We start from the raw sequence: 10,312 nt of genomic DNA on the forward strand, positions 1-10,312 counted from the left end.
TTTGTAGAGCAGAATTGTTTAAAATTGTTTTTTTTGGGGGTTTTTTCAAGCGAATTTTAAATATAAAACTCTCCAGACATTTTATGTATAAAAAAAAAGAAAAGAAAAGAAAAACAAAAAAACAATTAATAGGTGATCATTTGGAAGTGTTACATCATTTGGAACTAAACTTGTTTGCGTTTGCATGAACTGTATTTGTACTGTACAGATATGTAGTCAAATTCTGGATATGTTGCCGTGTTGCTGTATGGTCTTTGACATGAATCGAGAGTAAGAGAGAGACTGTTTTCTGAAGACAGAGGACTTTAACTAGTGATGGAATCAAGCACAATTACCTTATATGTGTGTGTGTGTGTGTGTGTGTCACCTCCGTTGTGTTTTCTCAGAACACTCAGCAGACAGGCTGTGTGAAATGGTTGTTGTAAATGTTTTTTCTTTCATTTATAAGACATTATTCATCACTGTGGTTTGTTCCATTGTTTTGTCTTTTTTTTTTTTTTTATCTAATGTGAAAAAGATCCAGAATTAGATGTTATAAACAGTTAATGTTATAGTAATGTATTTTTATTTGTTTTCTTTTCCATCATTGTCGTTGACTAATTAAAGTTATATATTTTATAACAAATATAGGTTGGTCTTTCTTCAGAAATGTTATTGGGTATATACTGTACTTACGTCTGAACCTTTCATTCACAAGCTTAATGTTAGATTGAAAAAGACATGAGTTTACAGTGCATAAAAAACCAATAGCTTTTTCACTTTTCACCAAAAGTGGATTAAGGAAGCTGCTGATTTGCATATTTTATGAACTGAGAAAATAGTACATTATTTGAGAACTTTACTTTAGGGTCATTCACAAGATGAATGACAATTGATAATGAAGTGTGATTTGTGCTCTCTTTCCAAACGTAATTCACAAATGTCATCACACCATACAGTAGAATTTTAAATAAATATTTGAAAACCTTGTGCCAAGTTTTTTTTTTATTTTATTTAAAAAAATCTGTAACTTTATTTTAATGTTCTTGTTACATGTTGCTTATGTAGTAACAACAGTAAATTATGCATAATTACAAAGCAAGTAAATGCTGTTAATTAAATGTATAATTACATTGTAACAAGGACACCTTAAAATAAAATGTAACCAACAATTCTGATCACTGAATTGAAGATTTTTGATTACACTTTATTTTAAGGTGTCCGTGTTACAGTGCAATTATACATTTAAGTACTGAGTAATAATAATTAACTACATGTACTTACTATATGGTTAGGGTTAGGTTGATGGTTTAGTTTAGGGTTAAGTGCATGTAATTATGCATAATTTATAGTTTTTACTATGTAACAATGATACAAACAACATGTTACTGTATCTTTATGTAGCACTGTGACATGACAATTCTCAAAGTTGGAAAAAAAAAAAGAAACACAGAAATGTCTTTCAAAATTCTTTGAACTAAACCAAGATAAATCTATCAAATAATGTGACGGTTGATTGTCTTGTTAATTACAGTCAGTCATGAGGGCAAAAACGTGGCATAAATGAATACAGAGATTTACGAACACATTTTTAACCCAGTGTAGCCAATGAAAGGCTTTCTTAGCACTTGTTTTTTAGATAAACTAAACTGTTTTTAAGCTAAACTAAATGTTTAGCATGATAAACGTGATCATATAATTAAACATTACTTGCATTAATGTTTATTTTTCCAGGTATACATTGAAATGAATATTTGCTACTAATAAAGTACATCAAAGAAAGTGTTCCTGTCACCTGTGATGCCTGTGGATTAAAATGTATCAATCTTCAGATTGGGGTCAATGAGCTGTCAGGTAAAAGACTAAAGCTCTTTAAACGCTGTGCTGCACTCTGTGTACACTGCATGGAAAATGCGAACTGATTCTGATGACTACAGTGGGAAGGTGAGATTAGAATTACTCATGGAGATTGCAGAACTTCCTCACATTCAGTCATTTTATAAAAAATAAAAAAAATCTTTCAGGCTATTTTGAAAAGCCAAAAATTTTGGCCATACAGAGGCAATTTGCTTTCACGATGTCAAGCATATTTTCACCAGAATATAGAGAGAGAAAACCACAATGGCAGGCAACACGAGGCCCATTTACTTCTCAGTCTTCTTCTGCCTTTTCTTGAAAAGCATACCATGCATCGGTTGATGACAATGTAACATTCACATTACACCACTCACACAGTCCTTTTTAATGTGCTCGTGAAGACACCGGTCAGCTTAGCGCCTTTTGCTGAGCGCAGCACCTTCTCCCTAAATCTGAGGTTAGATGACCTCTCCGTGCTTTGAATGCCTTCTGTCCTTGTTCTTCATTGGCCCCACCAACCCAGGTGGTCAGAGACATCCCCAAAATCCCTCTAAGACTCGAAACGATTCGTCAGGTCACCAAGATCCAGTCGAGGTGTGAGCTGTATCGTTGACAGCACCTGGAGGCCTCTGTGCAAGCGAGTGGTTATCCAGAAGGACTTCTTTTTTCCCTAATCAAGAGTCAGTATGGGGGCCGGGGCGAGCGCAGAGGAGAAGCACTCCAAGGAGCTAGAGAAGAAGCTGAAAGAGGACGCCGACAAAGATGCCAGGACCGTCAAACTTCTGCTGCTAGGTAACAACGCATGAGGGGACTCAAATGATTGTTCAAGTCCAAACATGAAGAACAGCTAATTGGCTAGATTTGAAAAATGGTATATAGTGGATTCGTTGTGTAGCCTTCCCATTTAAATCGTCATAATAAACAGGCGATGACTGAACGACATTTTATGTTTTATTAATTTCTTTGCTGTGATATGAAAGGAATATTAAATATCTAAAGCTTACACAGAAGAAATAAGATAATAAAATTGATGTCTTACTGAAAGTCAAACCAAAGTAGTGCTAAATAAACTGGAGACACAAAAATGACAGCATAGTTTATAAAAGTCTCTATATCTCAATATCCAAAATAAATGATCTCAAAACATTTTTCAGGCATGCGTGTACATTCATAAATGCCCGTGTCTTTGTCCGTGAAGTGATGTGGGTCAGGGTTATGGCACATCAAGCTTGAAGCGGCTTAGGGCAAGAATAATAAGCCTCAAGCCTCTTAATGTAATCCACAAAAAGATAAACAAAGACAGAGGAGAGAAGAAGGATGTATTCCAGCATTAATTCACTTATGCATGCCAAAATAAATCAAATATTACTGTGCGACTGTTCTAAACAAACATCTACAGTCTGACAAATCTCAGAGGTCCATTGAGGTTTTACCCCTCAAACACTGGCTCAATGTAGATCTATGGTTTTCAACCGGGTATTTGCAGACCTAGAGTTCAGTTGTATACTGTACAACACACACATATATATATATATATATATATATATATATATATATATTATGTGGTATATGTTAATGTTTTAGTGAAAAAAACATAGATTAAAAAAAAACAACCTTTTTTAATATTGGGGGTCCCTGGATTGGTTGAGAATCTGATTTCATGTTGACAAATTAAAACAAACAGAAACCAATTCTCATCACACTCACTTTGGCAGAATACAGCGCTGAGATTTCTTCTGTCAAATCAGTCTGCTCATAATTGAGCACATCATTTCAGAAATGTTATTAATATTCCCCATGAAATCCTTTCAAAACACTAATAGACTTTGTCTCATAACTTTGGTCTCATGATGTTTATTTCTCCTCCTTATAGCATAACTTGAACAGTCTACTATTACAATCTGGAATTTTAACTTGTTTGGGTCAGGTCATTACGATGTTTTTCAAATTTTTATAAAGAAATTTCATTTAGCAAGGACACATTAAATTAATCAAAATGGACAGTTGAGACATATTATAAAAGTATAATGTTGTTGAAAATTTCTATTTCTATATTTCAAATAAATGCTGTTCTCTTCAATTCATCAAGAATCCTGAAAACATACAGTACAGTCCAAAAGTTTGGAACCACTAAGATTTTTAATGTTTTTAAAAGAAGTTTCGTCTGCTCACCAAGGCTACATTTATTTAATTAAAAATACAGTAAAAAACAGTAATATTGTGAAATATTATTACAATTTAAAATAACTGTGTACTATTTAAATATATTTGACAAAGTAATTTATTCCTGTGATGCAAAGCTGAATTTTCAGCATCGTTACTCCAGTCTTCAGTGTCACATGACCCTTCAGAAATCATTCTAATATGCTGATCTGCTGCTCAAGAAACATTTATGATTATTTTCAATGTTGAAAACAGTTGTTTTTTCAGGATTCCTTGATGAATAGAAAGTTCAAAAGAACAGCATTTATCTGAAATACAAAGCTTCTGTAGCATTATACACTACCGTTCAAAAGTTTGGGGTCAGTAAGAATTTTTGAAAAGAAATTAAAGAAATGAATACTTTTATTCAGCAAGGATGCATTAAATCAATCAAAAGTGGCAGTAAAGACATTTATAATGTTACAAAAGATTAGATTTCAGATAAACACTGTTCTTTTGAACTTTCTATTCATCAAATAATCCTGAAAAAAAATATTGTACACAAATATTTTGTACAATTGTACACATTAAATGTTTCTTGAGCAGCAGATCAGCATATTAGAATGATTTCTGAAGGATCATGTGACACTGAAGACTGGAGTAATGATGCTGAAAATTCAGCTTTGCCATCACAGGAATAAATTACTTTGTGAAATATATTCAAATAGAAAACAGTTATTTTAAATTGTAATAATATTTCACAATATTACTGTTTTTTACTGTATTTTTAATTAAATAAATGTAGCCTTGGTGAGCAGACGAAACTTCTTTTAAAAACATTAAAAATCTTAGTGGTTCCAAACTTTTGGACTGTACTGTATATCATCATTCCCACAAAGATATTAAATATTAAACAACATGATAAGAAGAAATGTTTCTTAATTAATTATCCATTACTATTTTCCTTTCAGGTGCTGGTGAGTCGGGGAAAAGCACAATTGTCAAACAGATGAAGTAAGTGCAGAGAAAGTGTTTCAAAGTGTATGAAAATACAATGAATTGGATTACATGAGACTATCCTCAATCATGATTCATATTAAGTGCTCTTTTCTATCATAATCAATTAATAACTACATCAATTAATAGTCTATTATTTTCCATCACAGAATTATCCACAAAGATGGTTACTCCGTCGAAGAGTGCATGGAGTTCATTATCATCATCTACAGCAACACTCTGCAGTCTATCCTGGCCATTGTGAGGGCCATGACCACACTCAACATTTCCTATGGAGATGCTTCTGCACAGGTGCTCTACAGCATTCATTAGCCATTTACAGAAATAAAAGGTTACAGTATGGAATATACAGTTGGTGATATCAGAGTGTAATACCAGAGTACTGAATGATTATCCTAGGTTATTTCAATAATACCATTGTATTTCCAATGTACCATGGTATTGCCCATCCACCTTGTGCAAAAATATATTAGGAGTGTTTAACTAAACTATGTACCTAACCTTAACCCATGTAGTTACCTTATATTACCAAGTACTTTCTTGGGTAAGTTCACTGTAAGTACACATACTGTAAAATATAGTGCATCCGCACCTATTGCAGTCATGTTTTGTTGCAAAACACTTCGGTTGCACGCTTTGTTACAGTATGTGCACTTGCACTGTACTCACAGTCTACTTAACCACGAAAGTACTGAGTAATGTAAGGTAACTATAGGTTATAGGTTTAAGGGTAGCTTCAGGGTTAGTTAGTACCTAGTTATTACCCAGTTAGTGTCATTACTACAATAAGTACATAGTATGTACATGTGAAACAGGACTGTAAAATAAAGTGCTACCAACTCTACTGTAGTGGGATATGGGTAAGGTCAGGGACAGGTTTGGTTAGGTTTAATGGGTTAAGGCTTTGAGGGGTCAACATTGTAATTATAAATGCAATAAAGATGTAATAACATGTAGGTACTTTTAAATGTAAAAACATTTTTGTAAGTGCATTGTATCAAATGATTAATATAAATTAAGAAACATACCTCAAACATATAACAACCTATAGCTAGAATATGGTAAATGTAACAGACTTGCGTAAAAATGTAAAAATGCGTAGGTGTCCCACATGAACTGAATTCACTCTATATAGTACACAATGTACTCTAAAGGTGTTTTTTTAATCTCCTGCCAATTGTTCTTTCATCAAAACCATAATGAAAGCAATTTGATAGCATATTTGTCAGATTATACAACAAAACATAATTGTTTGTAATAACTGAAGGATTTACGAAATTACATTATTATTATGAGAGGTCATGACAGTCTCTTTCTTTTAATAGTCTCTTTCATTTCTATCAAATCATGAATGATTATACAGGATTTAAAGGGATAGTTCACCCCCCAAAAAATGAAAATTCTTTCATCATTTCCTCACCCTCATGTTGTTCCAAACCTGTATGAGTTTCTCTCTTATGCTGAACACAAAAGAAGATATTTTAAAGAATGTTGGTAATCAAGTATCTGACGGCAGCCATTGACCTCCATAGACGTCAATGGCTACCGTCAACTGTCTGGTTACCAACATACCAACATTGTTTTGCGATCAGCAGAAGAGAGAAACTCATACAGGTTTGGAACAACATGAGGGTGAGTAAACGATGAAAGAATTTTCATTTTTGGGTGAACCATCCCTTTAAAGTCACAGAGCTCTCAGTTTCAAGGCATTTGTGTAGCAGCTAATGCTTAAACACCTTTAGATACAATACTTTTTACCTGTTTTCTGCAGGATGATGGAAGGAGGCTGATGCACTTAGCGGACACCATCGAGGAAGGCTCCATGCCCAAGGAGCTGTCAGACATCATCCTGAGGTTGTGGAAGGACTCGGGTATCCAAGCGTGCTTTGAAAGGGCCTCCGAATATCAGCTCAACGACTCTGCCGGATAGTACGGACCCCTAATTAGTCTTTTAAAGCATTAAATACCAGTCACCAAGGCTTTAATGTCCATGATCAAAATTATCTTTGAAACATGAAGTATAGGAAAATATTGTATTGATTCTCTTTATCTCCAAGCTATCTGTGTGACCTGGAGAGACTGATCCAACCTGGCTATGTCCCTACTGAACAGGACGTCCTGCGATCAAGAGTGAAGACCACCGGTATCATCGAGACCCAGTTCGGCTTAAAGGACCTCAACTTCAGGTACACTAAACAAAGTCACCTCAGAAAGAGCCTCCCCAATAATGACAATGGCATGAAGTTAAACTGCCCAACGACCATCATCATCTCAAGAGAGAAAAAAACATTTTTAATAATGTAAATGTTTTAAGAACAATTAAACGAGAATGGACACCAATGTCATATTAAGTGATGTTCTTGGTCTGCAGGATGTTTGATGTGGGCGGTCAGCGCTCAGAGAGGAAGAAGTGGATCCATTGCTTTGAAGGTGTGACCTGTATCATCTTCATCGCTGCATTGAGCGCATACGACATGGTGCTGGTGGAGGATGATGAAGTGGTAAATTTCCATTTGCGGTCCAAGAATGAAACTAACAGTATTACTACAGTATTACTTTGGTGCATTTTAGTAACAGAAACCCTGTTTTTCCTGTACTTTCAACCAAAGAACCGAATGCATGAGAGTCTCCACCTGTTCAACAGCATTTGTAACCATCGTTACTTTGCCACCACATCCATTGTGCTCTTCCTCAACAAGAAGGATGTCTTCTTGGAGAAGATCAAGAAAGCTCATCTGAGCATGTGCTTCCCTGATTATGATGGTGAGACCTCGAAACAGCATCAATATAACCAGAAACAAAAAGCTTGATTCTTTAACATACAAGTTCTAAAAACATGAACATTTTCAGTGGGGATAAATCATGGAACAACACTTCTAATTATTAAGAACCAAAGGTCAAAATTAAGATACCATTTTGTGAAATGATATGCGAAACTATGCTAAAAAAATATAATGCATACCTCTCTCAGGTCCCAACACCTTTGAGGATGCTGGTAACTACATCAAGGTGCAGTTCTTAGATCTGAACTTGCGACGAGACATCAAAGAAATCTACTCCCACATGACCTGTGCCACAGACACAGAGAACGTCAAGTTTGTGTTTGATGCCGTAACAGACATTATCATCAAAGAAAATCTCAAAGACTGCGGTCTCTTCTAAACAAGCCATACGTGGGAAGAGGTGAATATGTTGTAATAGTAATATAATATGATAAGTATTGCATTATGTTGTTCTAGCATATCAAACATCAATACAATTTCTATATGTGCATAATTAAAGTGTCATTCTTCTTTTACAGAGTGGCTTAATCAACAAAACCCAATACTGACCCATTGCCCCTTCTCGTTTTCCTCCCTGGGTAATGAGGAATTCTCCAACGCACACATCCACATCCACACACACACACACACCCACACACACACAAGGGAATTGAATTGATTGCATCTAGAAGAAATGATATTGTTGCAGTTGGGATCTACATTTGATTAAACACTCTGCATTTAATTAAATATCAGAGCCTAATACATATTCATAGCAGCAAGTCATATATAACAACACATGCAGCCTCACCCTGTTTGAAGACCTGGCTCTTATGAGGGGTGTATGGGGTTTGGCCCTATTAGTTTTCCGCAGTGATCTATCCTGTAGATTTGCAACTACATGCAGCTGCAGACCAAATAACGAAACTTCTGAAACACCTGCATATGCACTTCAGCGTAATGTTTTGCAAGAGCACATTATGAAGTCCAGAGTATTTCAGTTATATGTTATAGCAGGTACTAACTGTATAAAGTTCATACTTAAGCTGATTGAGAAAACTTTACTGGGATGCAAAGTTCTGTTATTAACAGAGGGGTTATATCATGTTATGTCCCATGATCAGAATCTCTATGTAAGATGGATGACTTGGATGAAAAGATAGCTTGTAATAATATTTCAGTAAGATGCTTAGCTCAGGAGCACGGTTAGCTAGCTCTGAGACGAAGAACAATGTTTGAGTGAATTGATTAAATTACGACAGCAAATATTGATTAAAAGGGCACAACTGACTGCAAAAATCATAAACATCCATGTAAATGTAAATTGAATGAATAAAGCTTCTGTAGAAAAGATTGAACCTGATGTGTTTGTACTTTAAGCGTCCTGGTTGATGATGGGATGATCCGGTGTGCTTACATAATATATTAGTATGTTATTAATAAATATTGATTATATTTACAGTACTGTGCAAAAGTCTTAGGCCACCACCAGCTTTGTTGTTTTAGCAATGTTTTAATGACCATCCATATTTATTTTGTAGTCTCTTTATTACAACACAAACAGAAAATACAGGAAATACGTACACAAAATGTAAAAAAAATACCAAAAAAAAAAAAAAAGAAAATTTTTTCTTTAAGCAAAAATCAGTATTTAGTGTGACCTCTTAGACTTCTTCCATTTTCACAAAAATGAAACTCTGAGAAAGTTTTCTTGGCCTAGAAGTTTTCCATCCCATTTAGGTTTAAGAGAGCCAGTTCCTGCTGTTGCTCAAGTGTCAGGGGAGGTCACTAAATACTTGCCACTTAGGTATATAAAAGCTGTTTTTTTCCCTGTTTTTTAATACTGCATACAAATTTACTTTATCTTCTGGTTATATTCTAATAAAGACACAGAGAAATAATTATATGGTTATTATATCATTGCTAAAACGGTGGCCTAAGACTTTTGCACAGTACTGTATGTACATTTTATCATCAATTTACTGATTTATACTTAACTTATATTTAATTATAATATTAATTTATAATTTATTTCCTAGCATATACAACTTCCATAACATTAATTTCATTTAGAATTATTTGTTTTATGAATATAGATTTTTTTTTATTATTTCATATATTATGAAAATTATGTGCACATTTAATGACATAATAATAAAATATAATTTTAATAATAAATATAATATTTTATTTTTGTTTAATTATATAAAAAATATATTAATTATTTGTAAAAATGTGGTGCCCCTTAAAGGTGCCCTAGAACTTTTTAAAAAAATATGTAATATAAGTCTAAGGTGTCCCCTGAATGTGTCTGTGAAGTTTCAGCTCAAAATACCCCATAGATTTTTTTTAATTTTTTTAACTGCCTATTTTGGGGCATCATTATAAATGAGCCGATTCAAGGCTACTGGCCCTTTAATTCTCCTGCTCCACGCCCACAGAGCTCGCGCTTGCCTTGAACAGTGCATAAACAACGTTTACACAGCTAATATAACCCTCAAATGGATCTTTACAAAGTGTTCGTCATGCATGCGGCATGCATGCATCGGATTATG

The 10,312-nt window shown here is 34.3% G+C and overlaps 1 protein-coding gene and 1 long non-coding RNA gene across 2 annotated transcripts; one reads left to right on the forward strand and one right to left on the reverse strand.

Moving 5' to 3' along the window:
• Positions 1-88: 88 nt before the first annotated feature.
• LOC125273444 lies at positions 89-8,084 on the reverse strand. Its single transcript, XR_007186073.1, has 3 exons — positions 7,958-8,084; positions 6,754-6,914; positions 89-3,104 (listed from the first exon to the last, which is right to left on the reverse strand). It is a non-coding gene; the product is annotated as an uncharacterized LOC125273444 (long non-coding RNA).
• Positions 2,495-9,115, forward strand: gnat1 (guanine nucleotide binding protein (G protein), alpha transducing activity polypeptide 1). The gene is made up of 9 exons (XM_048198798.1): positions 2,495-2,628; positions 4,950-4,992; positions 5,145-5,286; positions 6,767-6,924; positions 7,053-7,181; positions 7,367-7,496; positions 7,605-7,758; positions 7,967-8,178; positions 8,297-9,115. The coding sequence occupies exons 1-8, from the start codon at positions 2,523-2,525 to the stop codon at positions 8,155-8,157; spliced, it is 1,053 nt and encodes a 350-aa protein (XP_048054755.1). The 5' UTR covers positions 2,495-2,522; the 3' UTR covers positions 8,158-8,178; positions 8,297-9,115.
• Positions 9,116-10,312: the final 1,197 nt, after the last annotated feature.

The sequence above is a fragment of the Megalobrama amblycephala genome, linkage group LG8 (genome assembly GCF_018812025.1).
Source record: "Megalobrama amblycephala isolate DHTTF-2021 linkage group LG8, ASM1881202v1, whole genome shotgun sequence".
Taxonomy (NCBI): domain Eukaryota; kingdom Metazoa; phylum Chordata; class Actinopteri; order Cypriniformes; family Xenocyprididae; genus Megalobrama; species Megalobrama amblycephala.